The sequence below is a fragment of the Aythya marila genome (assembly GCF_965140915.1).
Source record: "Aythya marila genome assembly, chromosome: 1".
NCBI classification, from domain to species: Eukaryota; Metazoa; Chordata; class Aves; order Anseriformes; family Anatidae; genus Aythya; species Aythya marila.
The window spans coordinates 163,995,085-164,015,673 of record NC_139042.1 but is presented as its reverse complement, the minus strand read 5'-3'; the positions used below and the strand labels follow the sequence as shown (position 1 = coordinate 164,015,673).

At 38.7% G+C, this 20,589-nt stretch overlaps 1 protein-coding gene across 1 annotated transcript in view; it reads left to right on the top strand.

Annotated features, from left to right (window-relative positions):
* Positions 1-20,236, top strand: part of GUCY2C (guanylate cyclase 2C) — a gene marked incomplete at both ends in the record, with an annotated part of 43,651 nt that extends 23,415 nt beyond the window's left edge. The window contains 12 exons of the mRNA XM_082752083.1: positions 995-1,081; positions 5,262-5,394; positions 6,820-6,957; positions 10,524-10,612; positions 12,322-12,413; positions 13,870-14,028; positions 15,881-16,073; positions 16,408-16,582; positions 17,538-17,636; positions 18,195-18,289; positions 18,927-19,003; positions 20,062-20,236. Coding sequence (XP_082608209.1) covers positions 995-1,081; positions 5,262-5,394; positions 6,820-6,957; positions 10,524-10,612; positions 12,322-12,413; positions 13,870-14,028; positions 15,881-16,073; positions 16,408-16,582; positions 17,538-17,636; positions 18,195-18,289; positions 18,927-19,003; positions 20,062-20,236 — 1,512 coding nt within the window. The remainder of the gene's footprint in view (positions 1-994; positions 1,082-5,261; positions 5,395-6,819; positions 6,958-10,523; positions 10,613-12,321; positions 12,414-13,869; positions 14,029-15,880; positions 16,074-16,407; positions 16,583-17,537; positions 17,637-18,194; positions 18,290-18,926; positions 19,004-20,061) is intronic.
* Positions 20,237-20,589: the final 353 nt, after the last annotated feature.

Genomic DNA, 20,589 nt, shown 5'->3' with positions numbered 1-20,589 from the left:
TGAAGGTTCTCAGCAGCCAAAGCATGCAGTGAGGTGCAAGCAAAGGAGTACAGGCAGAGCTGTGCCCAGGCAAGAGCAGCAGACAGCATTTGTATTGTTTTCCCTATTGGGAGCATATCATGTTTCCCTTATTTTCCAAGCCATAGCTGTTGTCTGTGCTGATGCTCTTGCAGCCCCTGCAGTGGCCCCAGAGTTTGAAAAGACAGAAAAAACAGTATATTCCATATTAATAAGGGACAAATGGTTTAAGGATACAATATGGTAAATCCCATGCTGTAAGGGACAGCAATTTATAAACAGAAGCAGTAAATTGTTACCCAGCTAGAGTATGGAAATATTTAGGGTTTATTATTACAAATATTATTTCAAAGCTAATCATGACAGCATGGTTGCATTGGATTTTCTGCAGGTACAACTAGTCTCTGCTTTTGAGTCCATACAAAGACTCTCATCAGTAGCAGTGAACTCTGGAACAAACTCACAGTAAAGGAGTAAAATAACAGCTCTATCCCCGGTTATTTCCTTGTAAACTCACGGAGGCTTACTTTTAGCAATGGAAATAACAGTAGCTGGAATTAACTGTAAATCTTTATGATAAAGGAACAGTCTACTTTGAACTTATAAGGCAATGAGTTAATTGGAAGGAACTGAACTGTGAGCACAAAACACAGATTTCTTTCCCTTCCTCTTACACACCTTACTCACTCTGTCTCAGCAATTTTGCTTTATCAAAGGTTTATCTTGGCTTTAAGAGCAAATTCACTATTTACCTTTAATTACACAAAGCCTCTTTTCTGGAGCCCTCACTTTTCTAGTTCTGTGTAAATCTAAAATTTATTTCATATTCTCAGTCTTCTGAGTCAACTCCCGCTCTAGTGCATGTACTCGCTGTCCTTTTCAGTCCTTGGTTGAAAGGCTGTGCAATACTCAGAACTTGTCTTCTGCTTTTTTCCTAGTGTAGATTAGAGCCATTTTTTTTTTCGTTCCCTTACAGGATGTTTTAAATGATAAAATCTCCTACCCTGATGGCACATTCATGGACTGGGAATTTAAAATCTCTGTCATGTACGACATTGCTAAGGTAAGTGGGCTGCTGACAGCGCAACGTTAATCAACCTGTCCTTTCTTGCAAAATGGATCCTCTGGAGAAGAGCAGCAACCAGGAAAGGGTATCTTTCTTTCCTTGCTAGAACTGTATGCCCTTCCACCATTTCCTCCTCTAGTAATAGGTTTAGGAGGCCAGAAGAGCCAGTGGCTTTCAGACTGAAGGAACAGATGGGGGCCAGATTTTCTTTGGGATATTTATAAATAATAAAATATGCCCCAAAGAAATGTGACCCAAAAATCAGAGGGTTACCATTTGTTGACTGGGCTTTGATTCTTGTGACTTCTGGGCAGTCACAAGACCTGCAAAACACACTGTGCTGACTGGCCTCAGGTAAGGAGTGTAAAGGAAAACTTCATTCTTTCAAAATGATGGCGTTATTGTAATTTGTACCCAGAGAGAGGATCATTTTTTTATTTTTCTGAACAAGCTCTGTTTATTTTGCATCCTGATTTTCTCACTCACCCCAGAGTCTAGTTTCTCACTACGGCAATCCATTTTGGGCAGTGAGGGAAGAAATTCATCCTGTACAGAAACCAAGACGTGCTTTCAGTAACTTTCAGCAGATATTTGCACTTTAGGTCCTTGTAGTAGGAAGAATCAATACACACAATAAATCAAATTCTATTTTTCATTAGAGACTTGCATCTGATTAGCTAGTAGTTAAGGAAACTTTGCAATTCACATATATTATCTCTCTGCTGGCAATGCAGAGATTTAACTCTTCCTTTTGCTAGTGCTCGACTGTTGTCCTCTTCCTATTGCTGGTTTGCAGTTGGATAGTCATTCCATTTCTCTACACGCTTCAGTTCTGACATGGTCTCCATGATGAATGACTCCACTGTGTCTGTTCTAAAGAGATATTGAAAATCTTGCTCTTTACTAAAACCCCCTTAATCCAAATTGTCACAGTTTGTTGGCCTTGTTAATGACTTTCAAGTTCAGTTAACGTTCAGCATTAAGTTTCATTTTAAACAGCAGCAGTACAGTTTCCCTTCCTCCTTTTAGCATATCAAAAAAGTGGGATACTTTTTAACCCTTTGCAGTTCACCTTCAGATATTTCCGAGGAAAATGATGATAGGCACTGGATTTGTTTATGAGAGAGGGGGAAAATCCAAGTCCCTCTGAAGGCAGTGACCAAATATCCAGTGACTGTATGGGGTGGGACCAGGACTTCAGAACCAGTCATTCACTCCACCATTGGTAATGAGGATGTGGGCTCTGAGGGTGGGTGAAACACTGCATTCATTCTGTGGAACAGCTCCTGAGCATTATTATATTAGCCATGTTAGGAGAGATGGTTCACAAAACCTTCCTGAAAACTTATACATACTCAGGAATATCTGACAACTTACAGCCATTTGGATGACCTGCCAGCCTCTCTTTTTCCTTGACCTGAAGCTGTGATAGTGCCTCTCAGACCTAGCCATTACCATGAACTTCTTGTACTGGTTTTCCCAAACTGCGCCTTTCCTACCTCCAGGCACCCTCCTTTTACTTGATCAGCTTCTTGGTTTACTTAAGTTGCTTCATGGCCTTTCAGGTCCTGTTCCCCTCACTCCAGCACCTGCCCTTTTCAAGCCCTCTCCCATCTCTCTAGGCTGTTAACATCCCTAAAAGCAATTCCTGCAGTTCTTTTGCCTTCCTTTTGAAACACTTCTCCCTCTCCACGTCACCACTTTCCAACACTCTGCTTTTACCATTGCCCAAACAATCTTTGTATTTCCCCTACTCTTCATCTGGCACAGAAGCTGCTGCATCAGTGTTTCTGAACAGGTTAGGTAACTTCTATTCCCTGGAATAGCTAGCCAAGCGATAACTATTCCTAGAGCAGCAATTAGTCCTCTGGAGGTGGTGGGGTAGGCAAAGAGAAAACCATAGATCTGCTCCTTTGCCTTGCCTTGCCTTGCCTTGCCTTGCCTTGCCTTCCCTTCACACTCTCTCTAGATCTGATGGCACCACCTGTAGCTACATGGATTTGGGTACATGTGACAAAAGAGATCTGATGAAAGGTCTGCTAAGAAGGCATTGTGGTAATCAAGCCTTGCATTTACTAGTGCATGCATTGTCATTGCAATACTGTTTATTAAATAAGGGGCTGCTGCAGGATATTGTGCAAGGGACTGTAATATTCTAGTGCTGTGTCAGGAAAAGTGTTTTACTCCAAAGTCTCAGTCAGACTAAAGCTTCATAACAGAGGTTACAGGAGTGCCTCAATGATTTAGAAGTGCTGCACTCACTGAAAGTCAGTATAAATTTTGAAAATCATACTGTGGTATGATTTCAGGTAGCTTTCAGGTAGCTGCACAGCATAGTTAGAAGGAAAGAGGAAAATGTTATCAGGCACATCTATGAGACTTCTGCCTCCAGAAATTGTTAAAAAGAAAGCCCTGGTATAAGGAAATCAAAATCACCTTTGCCTGTCATTTGATGCTGAAGCTGATTAGGAATTCTGCTATAGCAATGGGTATATTTCCTGGTTGATGTAAGCAGGAACAGGAAGAAGGCACAGCTGGAGCAAATAAACCCTGAATCAGGCAAAACATCTTGGATAGTGTCAGCAGGGCTGCATGATAAAAAATGCTTAATCAAGAAACATGCTCGTTGGATACAGCATGAACACAGTCTCTGTAAATTTTGTCAGGGTCTAGACAGGCCCAGGATAACCAGTCCAACCACATTCTCAAGGGATTGCATCTCTTGCAGGCTGCTTGTGTCTCAGACATGCATCTGCTGTGCCCAAAACTCAGCTCATGTCTCAGTGATCTCTTGTAGCACTTAACTGGTCCATTCCCAAGGAGAGAAAGGTACCAAAGCAGAGAAAAAACAGCCATGTCCTGTAGTGTATGCCTGACCACATGATTTATGTAACCCAGATTAAAGTCTGTCAGTTATCATTCAAGAGGATGAGCTGCACATGTAGGAGTTTAAGTGAAAGACCAATCACAGAAGAAACTAAGCAGATAAAACATACCTGTTCTGGCTTCCACAGAATATAGATTGTGATTCATACAGTGAGCTACAGAAAAGAGGACTGTAGGAAGAAAAACAACCAGCAGTAGGCTGAAAGTAGGTGTGAGCTAAAGCACTGCAGAAGGGAGAGATGAAACAGAATAAAGAATAGCAAGAGGGTGCAAATTAGCATACCTACTTCCTTCCTCATCTTACACCCACTTACTAATATTCTTTTCCTGATATGTGAATCAGTGCTGGCCCTGTGTTACACCTCCATGCTGGCCCAAGTATTATACCACATTCAATGTCTTAGACTAAATGAACCAAATTTGAAGGTGATAAGTAAAAAGTAGCAAACTACACAGCTTTGTACACGTGTGCGTTATGAATCAAGAGTCAGAATCTCAGGACGTACAGCTGAAATTATATTGGCCCATCCTCATGGTACTCACTTCCCAGTTTAGCTCGTAGATAGCTGATATATATGGACTAGTGCAGAAAAAGCTATTAACATTCTAGTCAGAAGACACCCTTATGACTATCTAGTCTGATCTCCTGCCCTATATAAGTCATAGTACATCATCTAATATACATTGTCCCTGCTATGGTCCTCTGCTTTGCGGAAGAGGATCTGCTGCAGTGTTTCTAAAATGGAGTCTCTGGTGAATGGTAATGTTCAGAGATGATACAGACATAAAAAGCAGTTCTTCTTACCTCTGGTGACCATTGGTTGGATGCATAGCTGGAACCATACTTAGTTTGACATTCCAACAAATCTGTACTAGATCCACCCAAAAAAATCATTTATTGTAATTGAAATCAAAGCTTCTGTGGGAGGGAGGAAATAAACTTCTTTAATCCCCAGTTGTGATCTAATCTCATCAAAACCCAAGATGCTATGTCAGGCTTTTGTTAACCAAGAGGAAGGATAATCTTTAGTTAAGACATGATCCTTCTAATGATCCATCCTCATTTCTTAACATTGACTGCTCCTGTGATCTTGGAAAGTCTTCTCTGTAAAATAATACTTTTCTCCCTCCATGACAGGGATTTGTGATTTATGCATGTGTATTGCTGATGAGGGTCATTTAATTACTTGGACACATGCTATGCTAATACTTCATATTCTTGTTGACTTTGGTAACAGCTGAGTGTCTCACATATAGTCTTGCCTTTTCCCTCTTTTATTATCAATCGCAGGGGATGTCTTACCTGCACTCAAGCAAAACAGAAGTTCACGGTCGACTCAAATCCACAAACTGTGTAGTGGACAATCGCATGGTGGTGAAGATCACTGATTTTGGCTGTAATTCAATTCTCCCTCCACGGAAAGGTAAAAACAATACCCAGCTAGACTCTCCTTCATGCTTTCCAACCCAGTGGAATTTTCTTATATTCATAGTAGAGTAGGGCCTAATTACATCTTGTACACAGTACAAAACATACAATACAACTTTGTTTCATGTATCAGCCATCATTACAAATTGTATCTGAAAACTCTTACTTAAATAACACAATGAAAGAGAATTATGAGCAGGTAGAGAAACAAATTAGGCAGTTCAGGGTGACAAGGAAGGAGAAAATGAATTTTCAACTTATATTTGAGAAGATGGAGATGTTTCATATGTGGCTGAGATGCAAGAAATATTTTCAGCATCCAAGGGCTTCCCACTAACAGCTCAAATAAGCAGTAACAGTGAGAGAAAAGAATTACATTCAGACATAAGCGTACTCAAGAGTTGCAATGGGAACATAAAAGAAGAGTAGGAAAAGTGCACTGAATGAAAATGTTCTATTCTCTGTTTTGCAAATTTTGCATTTAAATTTATATTATTATAATATTTTAATGTGTTTATTTTATTTCATTGCTCATAAACACTTTGACAAGCAACCACAAAATCTCTGGCTACTAGACTGCTTTTCTCAAAGAAAACTTATTGCTTCACAAGAGAGCTACAGATTCATTGTGGCTGGACGTTGCAGTCTGATATCATAACACTATCTTCAGGGTCACTGTCTGTCTGTTATGATACATCATCAGCATTTCATGCCATACTGTCATACCGTAGCACTATTCTAGTCCTGAGATTCAATAGTGCTTGATACACTAGAGATACAGATTAATAATTTCTGTAGAAAGAAAGTGGTTATGAGTAGATAATATTTATGTCAAGCTCAAAGGCACTTGGGGATTATTTCTGTAGAGTCATGATATCAGGGCCACCAGGAAATATTACAGTCTTCTCATCTGACATCTTGTATAACACACTCCATGTGTCTGGCTCAAGAATTTATGCCTCAGCTCTTTTTATTAGTACTGGCATTCCTTAGTCTTATACAAATGCATGGGCTATTTCTAAGAAGCCCATGTGAGGTAGCTAAGAAAAGCAAGTTCATTGCCAATAAACACAACTTTTTTGGAGGTGTGAGGGTCTGCACCAACAGTGGAAAACAGTAGCTTCAGAAAATTCCTTAACAATTGCAAACTACCACATAAGAGGTTTATCCAACCTGTATTGATGTTAGCCTCTGAAAATAACTGCTAAGTGGGGAAATAAACAGTAGCAGTAGGCTCTGGTTTTGGTATGAACATAAAAAATTGAAAATGGCTATGCTGAGAAGGATCACCCTTCTCAGTTACTTTTCTCAGTTCCTTTCAGTCAGGTTACCTTCAGTAAGGTTACTTTCAGTCACCTTACTCAGTTACTTTTCTCCCTTGCTCATTTACTTTTTCTCCCACCATCATCTGTATTTTCAGACCTGTGGACAGCTCCTGAGCACCTCCGTCATGCTGATGTATCTCAGAAGGGTGATGTGTACAGCTATGGGATCATTGCCCAAGAAATCATCCTACGCAGAGAGACTTTCTACAGCGGACACTGCCGAGACACCAAAGGTAAATCCACAAATTTCTCTTCCGCTGTAGCCCTGCAGGATGTTGTAGCTGTAAGAAGCCCATTCCCCACAGGTTTTTGTGAAAAGCACTGTCTCTTGTAGGTGCTTGAACCACTCCTTTTTTCACTGTGTGATGAACGAAGAGCATGTTTGAGGGATATCATTGTGGGGCAAGTGTCATTATTCTTCCTGTAAATAAGGTTTTTATTGAGTTTTCTTGCTCCTTCTCCTCCCTCTCCCACCTCTGCCACAGCATTACAGAAGTTAATATTATACAGAGTTGTCCAGACTTACTGTAGCATTTAAAGAATCAATTTTTTCTATTGAGTCGTGCCCTACATTGTGCAGTAGTAATTCACTAAAACTAGGCATCACAAATCAGCAATGTCAACACAGTACAACAAAAACTCAGCAGCATGACATGAGAACAGCTGGCATTTAAAAACTGGCAATTCAGACTTTATTCCAGCCTGTCAAAGTTAACTTTAGCAATTTCTCTTCTGTCAAAAATATCATCTTGTAGTGCACCCATTAAACCCCATTTTGTGTATTTTGTGACACTATGGCTAACATCCCAGACAGTCCAAGTGTCCAGAATCCATGCATTCTTATCTATTACAACATTACAATCACCATAAATGCATGTGGGTTTGGGATTTTCCTAGTGATAGTTACCAACAACAAGTTTAGACATTGCCTTTATCTCTGAGTCATCCTGATATATCCGCCTCACATCTAGAGCAGCAGCTGGCCAGCCTAATAGCTCTTTTCCTGAGTAACATTTCAGAATAACATCTGGGCCAGGCTCATCATCCCACATTATTGCAAATCTATGTTCATATCCGGGAAAATACAGTATTTCACATCACCAACTTTTTAATATAAAAGCAGATCTAAGAGAGATTAGAAATGCCGGTTGCCCTTTGACCAAATTCTTCAGGACTTTATGCTGTGTGACACATGGTCTCCTGAACTGCATATGAATAAAAAAGCATAGAGAAAAGAGAAGTCCTTCTACTCCTTATCTTTGAGAAGAGGCTGCCACAATCCTCATGAATGCAAGGATTTTACAAACATCCCCAAAATAGATGGAGAAAGGAAAGACTAATGCTTTTCCTTCCTGATTTTGACTTGCAAAGCAAATCCATAGCAAACTGTATTCTTTTAACTGTATTCTGAGCAGTTATACTCTGTCTGTCTTAGCCTCAGACACTATGGTTGTCATGTTAGAAAAACTGTCCTATTCAAATAGCATTAATTTAATCCGTCCAGCTGAAAGTATTTTTAGCAATTCTAGGTGCAGGCTGTCTGCCGCTAGAGATGGTCACACATATCAACATGTTTAGTAAGATAGCAATAAACCTTCTGGGACTAAAACCCAGTAAGTCCTGTGTTGAGTCTGGATTCAGTGTAACTTTAAAAAAAAAAACAAACAACTACAACAACTAGTTTCCAAACTTCAGTGAAAATATTAAGTTTTCCATTGAGTAAGGAGATTGTTTTTCTCTCTGAAGCTTTTTTCTTAAAATCATTAGTGGATGTCTAAGCTATCTATTGCTGTTTTAATTTTCTGATGTTATTTGCAGGTTTTGATTCTGCAATTTGAGTAAACATGTTCAGCGTGGTTTAAGCAGTTCATCAGATTTCATGTAACAGAAAGGGATGACTTATTAGATACTTCTGAAGTGGCTACTCATTTAAAAGTCTGGATTAATTCATTAGCCAAGAGAAATCAGCAAGAGGGTGGACCATACTTACTCAGATATCTCTGAAATGTGTTTATGGCATCATCGATCCTTGGAAGACAGTAGCTCAGGCTTGGGGTGACCATTAATTTTCAAATATCTAAGATAAAAAGAAGGGAAAGAATACCAAATTAGAGTCATTGTAATAGGTAAGGAAACATCCCCGTTGCACATTAGATTCATTTGTTATTAAGTCTCCTGCAGAAAGTCTATCAGAACTAATAAGAAAGTCTATCAGAAATTAATCTCTGCAAGTTAGAAGACATGATATTGATAACCTGGGACAACTGATACAACCACTTCTGCAGCACTTCACTGGCAGCAGCAAAGACTCTTTGAATTTTAAGTTTAAAAAACTCTGTACCTAGCCTCCATCCACAAATGGGAAAATTAAACTCAATTTTCAGGTACTCAGCTAATTCTCTCTGCAAACATGCATTGATTACATGTTCATCTGCAAACATGTATTGATTAACTTAACATATAATACTATTTTTATTAATGAGTGAAAAGAAGTCCCACAAAGAGGATGAGGATGCAAAACTGGATTTATAATGTATAGAAGCAACTAGGTCATAGTCCTCTTCACTGACTGCTTTGTGAGACAGCTGTTAGACCAGCTGTTGCTCCACTCTTCTGCAGAAACACCTCATTCACTGTTCAAGACTGAAATCTTGTCATGTACCAACACTCAACTCACGTTGCCTCCTTGCTCCACTACTTTCTGCCACTGGCTAATTGCAGTGTTGCTAATAATTGTTGTTACTTCCTCTCTCAGGTGTATGTGCAGCATGGAAATTTAACACATTCCACTTGCATACATGAGGCTTACAGAGGTTCTTCTGTCTCTTAGTCCACAGGAGACTTCTTTCCACTTTTGGAGATTCTTAAAGTCTCCTACTCCTTCTCTAGTCTGTAACTTCTGTACTGCAAAGCTGGAACCTACTTCATCTTTTTAGGGTGATCATGCACACTAGGCATGCTTGGGCATCCCTAGCTACTCTAGACATACCATCACAATTACAAGCCTTCCTCACATCATTATATGCTTTCTTTGGCAAAATTGTCTCCCAAATGTAATCACACATTATTAATATATGTATTTCACACTTGCAGTTTCTCTCTCTTCCCTAGAGGTCAAAAAGTGCTTCTCTTTATGTACTCCCTCTCTCCAGAACTCTGGAGGTCTGGAGGTGAGGGAGAGAGAATTTTTTTGCTTTAGTTCTCAGTCACTGTGGTTAAATTGCTCTGCAAACGCAGCCTGCATTCTGATGTGTTCAGAATCCAGATAACTTTCATAGAATGGATTTCATGAATATGAGTACAAATGAGCTAACAACTGCAATGTTTTTGTATCATAAATATTAATATCCTAGTTTTAAGGAAGCTGAGCATCCAGAGGATGACTTGAACTGATCTGATGAGAATTGTGGTTCTCCACACTTTTGATCAAGTTGCAGTATTCTAGTGGGCTCCTAGCTTTGTTTTTTACTATAGCTATACTTTATGCTGAGAGGCACATTAATAATGCCTAACTTTCATTTGGGAAGATGCCATAACCATGTCTACCGTGACCAATAAATACTCATGTACATTCCTATTCATTTTGCTTACAGGGGCCTTCAAGCCAACCTGTTTTGATCTTGTGCCATTTATTTAGAAAAGCTTCAGAGCTGAAATTCACATCAAAGAGAAAGGAACTGTCTTCAAGGCTTCTGTTTGAACAGTGACTTGTAACACATCATAGGACGCTATCCACAAGGAATGTTCTTTTTTTTTTTTTTTTTTTGATTAAAACTTTGCATCTTTTTTCTTGCTTTAGAGAAACTTTACAGAGTGGAGAGTGGCAAAGGAGTGAAGCCTTTCCGACCAGACCTTGCCTTAGAAACAGCGGGAGAAAGAGAGATGGAAGTAAGCTAATAATTAACTAAGCCATTTTCTGGGTGAAGGATAGAAGTCCTGGCCAAACTAGTGCTCATGATCATGGGAGGATGAAAGCTATGCACATTTTATGCCAAATGCATTAACCTCATGGGAAGAAACAGTATTCTACAGTTGTTACCAGTGAAACAAAACACAACTCGTGAACATTTTTTCATCCTTCTTTAGTGTGTTCTGTACAGCATCACTTTAGTTTTCTCCTAGTGATGGTTTAACAGCTAATACATGTGTTAAAATTAGATCCCTTATGAATTTGCACATTTCATTAGGTTGGTTATCGTGGAAAAAAAAGCAAATGTGTCAGACAATGTTCCCACCTCTCTTTCTGGAATTCCCTAAAAACTACATTGAGTTTGGATGAGTAAAAGAAGGCCTTAAAATAAAAAGGGAACATGTATTTATTTAGTTTAGCACAGTCTTAGGGCTATGATCAGCTAGCTATATGATAAGGAGAGTGTTATACTGCTATACCATAAGGAGAGTGTTATATTGATATATGAAACATTACTTATCATCATATTGTGAGGCTTGTGTAACTGTGTGTGGGAAAACAGCAGTCTGACCTGCATATGAAAGGATTCAGGATGGATTAGCTTTCTGATATACTCACAAATACATTGTGTTGCAATAATTCAGGGAAGAACTATAATTATCTTTTGAAAGTGCTCTCAAATAGTAGTACTGCTTACTTATCTTTATATTACAGTGGTGTGTCTTTTGAAATCTGGTATTATTCCAGAGTGCTAGACTGATATATGGACTTTAAATAATGCATGAGGATCACAAGGGATAATATCTCATGGAAACTAGTGGCAGTACAACACATTTCACAGAGGACTCATCTCACCTACCTTTAGACATCTAAGAGCTGTTAATCTCAATCTGACCTAGTCACCATAGGTCTCTTTTACATTTGATAGAGAGAACACTCATCCAGATGACTACTTGGATCTGTTGTATATTTTTAGTCCAAGATGCCTTTCTCTCTACTGATTACAAATATTACTTAGGTTGACTATGGTATTCATAGGCATCTAGCTTTTAAACATCAAATTTATGAGTGGGATTTGCCTCAAGTAGCTTTAGAAGTCTCCAGTGCACATATCTCTATTTGATCTGTTTACTCCATAGTCTCTGAAAAGAAATGGATACTTACATGGTGCCACTCTTCTGACCTCTTCTGGATAGGTTTAATATGGGATGAATCACATCTCAAATGTACCTCTTTCCATAGGTTATATTGCCCCTAAGGCTTCTTGCTCAGGTGCAGATGCAGACATCAACATACTCAGTAGATGAAACCCATAATTTTTGGCTGAATCACCAGTTTCAGAAAAATCCCAAACTCAGGGTATTGGAGATATAATTACCACAGCATTTACCTCCGTGTCAGTAGCCATACCTGCCATGAGTTGCAAGACAGGATCTAGTTATTTGCCTTTCATTTATGTATTGAAATTTCAAGTGAAGAGCATGTCACTAGACACTACAGAGTTAAGTTTAAGATGCCTGCATAAGTTTAAGATGTCCTACTCATAGATTCATAACAGTTAGTCATACATTTCAATATGTTGCTAGTCAAGAGTAACTGGAAATTCCCTAATGATCTAGTGCTGTTTAGCACCATTATCCTTGTATACCCACTACTCAGTTGGACTTCCTTAAATTTTTGTTTGAAGGTATATACACTGGTCAAGAGCTGCTGGGAAGAAGATCCAGAGAAAAGACCTGACTTTAAGAAAATTGAGAGTATTCTGGCTAAAATATTCAGGTGAGCATCAGAGGCTCCATTTTTCAAGATGCTCCAAACTCCTTCTGGGCGTTAGAAAGCTTGTACTTTTAAGTGTGTAAGCTGATGTGAATATGGTTCAATCAGTAGAAAAAATGAGTGTCTTCACTTAGACTTACTCCTTGCCAGAAAATTAGGGGAACACGTGCATATGCATATGTACATATGTGTACATGTGCATCTATGCATGTATTAGCTGAGTGAGGGTGAGATGATCGCCATACCTCAAATTGGTACATTGTGAAAGTTGCAAGCTGGATAATTAGAGATTCAAGACATTCAAGTAATTCACCCCCTGTCTCTAGTCAAGAGTTGCATAGTGAGTCATGTTGTCCAAGTTTCGGGAAACGAAGGCACATAAATGTTTGGATGATGATTAGAAAGTTTGGATGAGCTGGGTTGTGCCATAAATGAGTTCAGATGGTCCCAAATTAAGCTGACTAAAAGTGTTGGGTTGTACCTCATTAGAAGAGTTAATTACAGAGTTTTGTAGGTATAAAGTTGTGGGATAATAAGGGCTATACCTGAATAAACACTATGAAGTTATACAGACCTTTCACCTGGCCACTGTTGCCTTGTTCCTAAGAGTTTAGCCTGAATTGATTATTTAGATGTCCAAACAGTGAACTTTTAATCACTTCTCTTGGGAAATTACTCCTCAGTTTTTAAAGTTTTCTGTATTAACCAACACTAACAGTAATCACACTATGTCATTTTACATGGGGAGAACAAGGAGTCCACCTCATGAAGGGTCATGCATGATAGTGTGTCCCTGACATAAAGACTTATCTAAAGTAAGAGTGGCTTTAAAGTCCAGTTAGACAGAGCACTAATCTGAGTCTTCCAGCCTGGCTCCATCTAATTTCAGACTACTCAGACAAACAGGAGTTATGACTAGCTCATGTTACCCTACCTCTGTTTCCAGTTTGAGCTTAAGTTTATGGCTGGAGTCTGCAAAATCTCGTGAGCAACACTAACTTATGGGCTGCTAATTGTTCCATTGAATTATTTTGTCTTTTACAGACTTACCCCAAAATTGTCTTAATTCTTCTGGCTAAAGTCCCCATTTAAATATTACATGCAGTTTTCTACCCATCTTCTTTAGCTTCCTCTTGGGGATCTGAACTTGCTAGTTACTTTTTACAAATGAATGTTCATGTATTACCCAGGATAACCTGGACTTGACAGTATTAGCAGGGTGAAGTGATTTGAAGGCGCTTTAAGAATTAGCAGCAGTGACAAGCATGGACCACAGACTTTTGATTCATAAACATAAGCTCTCCAAGCAAGAAAAAGAATGATGTGCTTTAAGCACTTTGCATTCTGACTACATGGAAGTTAAACACTGGAGTTTTCTACTGGTCATTTCTTGCCTGCTTCAACAATATACTTCCATCATCCCTTCTTGTTGGCTCCTGTGCATTTCTGTTATTTCCAGTAACTACCATGGCCAGACCAATGAAAGCTACATGGATACCCTGATCCGGCGTCTACAGATGTATTCCCGGAACCTGGAGCACCTCGTGGAGGAGAGGACAGAGCTATACAAAGCAGAGCGAGACAGAGCGGACAGGCTTAATTTCATGTTACTTCCAAGGTTAGTATTGGCCAGCAGGATTTTCACTGGCGTTTTATTTAAATATATCACCTGATTCTTGGAGAGTGAAGGTTAGGATTAATATTAATCTTATATTTCTTCAATTTAGAGAATGAAATGCTACTGTCTAATCTGTCCTAATCTGTCCTAATTCTTCCCACTTTACAGACAAAATGCCAAATTCAGGAGTTGCCATCAATTCTCACAGTACCTCTTCTGTCTCTCTGTACTGCTCATTTGAGGACAGTGTGTAGCTACAGGAAAAACATGACTTTCTTTGCTTGGACAGAATCACAGGCTTTCTATAGACTTTGCTTCCTGGTCTGATTTTCCATATAGGTCATTGGAGCATAGTTTGGCAACCTCCCTGCCTGAGGCTCCAATTCCATTCGGCATGTGCTTAGAGTTAAAAAGATTTACTGATTTGATGCCTTAATTAAAATAAAAAAAAAAAAAAAAAGGAAAGAAAAAAAGTAGGATCTTAGATAAACTTGATCTGATGTACAATTATAGTGTAATGATCAAAGCCAAGGAAGAAAAACATCTCAGTTAGGAAGCCAGTGTAAAGTATCTTTGGTCATCCATAAAATGTATTTGCCTAGAAAAGGATGAAACTATGGTGAGGACATTTTTATTCACTTCTTCTTAGTGTTAATAGTGTCAGATATGTTTTGCTAACATTTTATCACAACAGATGAACGCTTTCATGTTTGTGTGTACCACCCTAACCCATAAAATTACATGTCCTACTTGAATGTTAGAAACACTGAAGAAGTTTTTTTTTTTTTTTTTTTTGAGTAAGAATGACTAAATGAGTCCTTCTCATTTTATCAGTGTATTGATCTGTTCAACAACTTCACAGTATTTTGAAATATTGAAAACTTAATTTTACATAATTATTGTAAATTCATCATTGTAAGCATGGTATAGGACAAGTATTATTGATATTGTAATATTGGTAATCCCAGTAATTTTGGTATAGCATACATTAAGAATACTAAAACTATCATGGTACTTCATTGCTTGTTTCAAGGGTATTTATCTTGTGAGGGTATTGATTTTGTGACTCATCTGAAAAGACAGAGTCTGTTCAATCCAGTTTTGGGGAAAATTTGAAATGATTTGTCTGTGCAAGCTGAGAGACAAGGAATCCGTTTCCTTCCACTCTTTGTTGTTCTCACCACTCTATTACAATCTTCATTGTATGTGAAATACAGCATTGTGCAATACCTATATTTTATGGGTCTCTTTCAGTTATTGTCTTTTAATATCTCAGTAGGAACAAGTATTTTCCTGGAGTTAGAAATGCAAGAAAATACAAGTCTCTCTGAACAGATATTGACTGTCATGGTATTGAATTTTTGTTCCATAAAATTATCAGACTATGATATCTCATCTGAAATCGGGATGAGTTGATGTAATTATCAGGTTGCAATTACTTCTGCATTGGGGAAACGGAAAAAAAGATGTCTGTTCTTACTTACTGGGAACAAAAGTGCAGGTGGAATGTGGGGCTACAAGTCTGCAGTTTCTGAATTTCAGTTTTAAATTTGACACAACTTCCTAATTTCTGAACTTAGCCAAGAAGCTCAGTTGCTTGTGTCTCAGTTTCCTCATCGCTATGATCTTAGCACATTTGGATTTTGTAATTAACTAATATTAGTAAGTGCTTTGAGGTCCCTGGCTGAAAGTCATTATGGACATCTAAAATGCTATTACAGTAGAAGTTTTCAGCATGCTATTTGATGTTTCCTACCCAGAAAGCTATGACGTGGTTGAGTTGCGTGAGAAAATACCTTTAATGTTAAACACAGAGTATTCATCTGTCTTCCTGCATTCTCTATTTCCACAGGCCAGTAGTAAAATCTTTGAAGGAGACTGGTCTGGTAGAGCCAGAGCTATTTGAAGAAGTCACTATCTACTTCAGTGACATTGTTGGCTTCACCACACTCTGCAAATACAGCACCCCTATGGAGGTGGTAGATATGCTGAATGATATCTACAAGAACTTTGACCACATTCTTGACCATCATGATGTTTACAAGGTGATTAGCTCCTCACTTTTGCTCAGTTAACAACCAGAGGACAGAGAAATCAAACAGGCCAAGATTACCAATTTCAGTATGCTCGTGTGCCAGCTTACATGTATAGCAAACTTTATATACCAGCTGGTCACAAATTCCTTAATTTAAACGCTGTGTACAGTTATAAGCATTCATATACCAAAAAGGTGTCAGCTACCTTAAATTAAACAATTCTGCTGGCTAAGGAAGACATGTTTAATCATGAACAAGAGGATCTGATAAAAACTTTCTGCTCTCAACTAAATATGCGTTTTGCTATGTCTGCAGGTTGTGACTTCTAATTGTGTTTTCACAGGTAGAGACCATTGGTGATGCTTACATGGTGGTGAGTGGTTTACCAAAGAGAAATGGCAACCGTCATGCAGTTGACATCTCCATGATGGCTCTGGACATCCTTAGCTTCATGGGATCCTTTGAGCTGCGACATCTGCCTGGTCTGCCTGTTTGGATTCGCATTGGAATTCACTCTGGTACACAGTGGTGCTAGCTCAACAATGACAACATAGTCTCCTTGCTTTTGAACTTAATAGAATAGACATCTATGGAAGTTGTGGTAGCACATCATAAGCAACTGCTCTCCTCGTGAAGAATCAGGTTGAAAATAATGTTCCCGGGGGGAAGAGTAAAAAAAGTAAATAAGCCGCTAGTTTGCTCCCCTATAGTGCAATAGCCCATATCCATTCATAGTTTAAATCAGTAGCTAGGAAAAGCAACTGCCATTGTTCCTGGTTTGATTAAGTCAATTGTAAGCCTTTGAAGATTGTTCCTCCCTGACCAAAGCGGAGATCAGACATGGCCAGATATGCTTGTCTGGCCACAAAACACAGGCCTGTGTCTTATGATTTTGGAGACAGAACTTCTGACTGAGTCCATGTGGAAATCTGTGTTTTAATTAATCCGTAATTTTTTGTTTTTTCTTTTTTTTTTTTTTTCCTCAAAGGGGAACTGCAGATAGCTCAACAAGCCCAAGGATTTGGGGAAAATTTATCTTTTCATTTTTGCTTCTTTCAACAATAACGTGAACACCAGCTGCCAGGGGAGCAACATATGAATGAAAGCTACTGGGGCACTAGGATACCCCTTGAGGAACCAATATGAATCCCCTCCATAATAATGCTTTTTCTCTTTTCCTCTTGCTTCCAAAACTGACAGTATCTGTATTTTTTCCTGCACAGAAATTGTGTTTAAATACAATTAATACTGTGCAGCAGCATCCTCCTTATGTTCTTACTGGATTCTGCAAGCTGAATACAGCTAGGCTGGGTTTGAAGAGGAATGGGAGATGGTCAGATACTTTAGTGGTAGGAAGCATTGCCATCGGTGAGGAACACATTGCTCCAGCAGTGCTTTGCAAAAGGGAGAGACATCTTTCAAGTAAATAGCATCTTGACCAACCTTTTTTTATTCTCTGCATCCCACTCCTAGGTCCATGTGCAGCTGGTGTGGTAGGAATAAAAATGCCTCGTTACTGCTTGTTTGGAGATACTGTGAACACAGCTTCACGGATGGAATCCACTGGCTTGCGTAAGGATTTAGGTTTATCTGTTGGGTAACAGGACCAAAGGCTATTGGTTAGTTTGTGACTGAAGTGTCTGTTTTCAGCTCAGAACAATTTGTTATCAGCTCACAGATGTTTTAAAGATGAAGCCCTATTTGTTCTGATTACCAATTGTTTCACTGTCCTGTTGAGCAATGAAGAATTGTTCCTTGTTCCTGTTCCAGCCCTGGTAACAGGGAGTACATAGGCTGTTTTTTGCTGTCTAAGTTCCTCTGGAAGATATGCTACTGATGTATTTAGGATTTAATTTTACTGTATGAATTTTGGATTTTAGTTCAACCTAGAATTGTATTACAGCTTTGTTGTGTAAATATGCCAACTGCATATATTAAGTTGAAGCAACCACTTCTTCAACTATGCCATTAGGGAACTGTGCCAAGAGCCGGTTTGTCTTCCTTCTGCCCAGTGTCTTCAGAAGCTATTCCCTTTATAGGATACCTTTCAATTATTCTTTTTCCCTTTTGGTATCTAAACACTAGAAACACATTTTCAGGTTGAACTTTCACTGTCTATTTAATTTTTAGCTTTAAGGATACATGTAAGTGGTTCCACAGTTGCCATCCTGAAAAGAACAGACTGCCGATTCAAGTATGAAATGAGAGGAGAAACATACTTGAAGGTAACCTTTACCATATGCATGCAGAGAGAAGAGGAACACTATAAAAGTATATAGCTGAGAGTACCCTGCTACTTAACAGCTGGGAAAACAAGGATTACAGATCAATTGGTATCATAATCTCTAGTTGTTGAAGACACTTCTGTAGAGACAATGCAAGCAATGAAGAGCTGCCCAACTTGTAAATAAAGTAATGTAAAGGTGTGGAGAATAAATTAAACATACTATTTATATCAGAGAATTATAGAGTGATGGTAATAGTGAATCAGTCTGGTGGAAAAGAAGCTGAATCTATAGCTAATTTGCTCTTGCTCTGATATCTGACTGCCTACCTATCTATTTATTTCAGTCTGTGTAACCACGCAGATATGTGTACTTGGGAGCTAATGGCAGGTAGCACAGCTCATCTCTCCCATGGTTTCAGGTCATGGAACAGGGTGCATGGAGTGCAGCTGCATCTCACCCGTTATTCTTCTTCCTACGTCTGATTTTTAATCCTTTGCTGTGAGCATCATTTACTGAAAACAAGCAAAGGCAAACACAACAGTGTGCAATACAGAATTATTTAAGTAAATGAACTACAGGAAATTGCAGTCTAATCCCTAAATTGTGCTTTCTTTTCTTTGTCATACCTGTTTAGGGCAGAGGAACTGAGAATACCTACTGGTTGACGGGTACCGAGGACAAGGAATATAATCTCCCAACACCTCCTTCTGTGTAAGATGGTCCTTACATATGACAAGGGAAAAGAAATTCCCAGCCTTTGCACTTTAGGCTTAACTGTTCTTCCCTGGCACTTGTTGCTTTTTGTTTTTAATAACACTCAGCTAGCCTTCAGTAGTTAGAAGGCTTAACATTATATGTTAATGGATGAATCCATTGCAGAGATAACATTTTCTGCCCATTTATTCCTATTTATTTCCTACCTAAGGGAAAAGAGATGGCTAAGAGAAAGATAAAGGTTTGCTCAAGACATTTGCAAAACAGAAACAATCAAAATTTTAATATACTACAGAATCTCGTGAACTTTTTTTTTTTTTTAATTGCAAAATACAAGTGTTTGTCTCTGGGCTAAGCAGGAAACAGTCATGCCTATTTCTATGGTACATCTCTTTTGTAATCTCAGGACTTTCCTGAATTAAAATGATCAGTTGAGACTATCAGAATGATTGAATTGGCAGTTCTGGAATTCAACTGCTGAAAAAAATACCTCTTAAGCAGGATCACTGCACTCAGTAATGTTTTTGTTTTCACTTCCTCATATAGGCTGTGACTCACAAAATTGCCCCTTAAAATTCTCATATGTAGAGTATTAAAGTAAAAGCCAGGCACACTGCAGAAATTTATGAAAACGTGGCAACTCTGTTACTGAAGACCACCTGAAACTGAACAGTGGCAGTACTGGTACCAGTAATGGTGTTGAAAAATAGAATCTACTTTGATTGAGAGTGAATCTAATTTATGTTTTTCTTTTCATGCAAAGACAGTAATCTATACTATCTGGATTTTCATTGACAACGATACACTATAAGATAATGACACTGCCACAAATCCCCTCTGCAAAGACAGTAACCCATACTATCTGGAAAAATTACATGTAATTCCTGAGTTATATTCCCAAATCCAAAACCTGGATTCTGCCTACACATTGTATCAGTCGTGTGTGATAACACGAAGATAAAAGTGGGATAGAAATGTTTGAAAAACATTTGAGATCTGAGGATCACTAAAAACATGCAAATCAGTGACTTTTTTTTTCATCCCATTGCTTTCAGGGAGAACCAGCAGCGGTTAAAAGATGACTTAGCTGAGATGATAACCAATATTCTTAAGAAAAGAGAAACAGAAGGGTTCAAGACACGGCCAATCTCACGGGTAGCAAGCTACCGAACAGGTACCCTGGAATACCTTCAACTGGCCAGCACAGAGAATTCTATGACATATATTTAAAACTGGACATGTAGTATGACTCAAAAAGCTGCAGCAACTCTCTTGAGTACTTCATGTAAAGGCTGGAGGCTTATATTCTCAGTTTATATTCTCAGCTGGAGAGGAAAGAAAATACCTTTTCAGGCATACTTTCTACCACTCAAAGGTGATAGTACATCTAGCAGTACGTCAAACCTCTCTTCACTGTGATGTCCAAATTGTCAGATGACTCAAGAAGGACACATACAGTCTGATTTGAGAGAAATGAAAATACTTACACAAGTCCTGAAGATGGTTTATTGTTCTGGTTTGTGTTTTAAATGTGATAGCCTGTTCAATAATCCACTTATGAAAATATTCATAGCCAAGTCTTA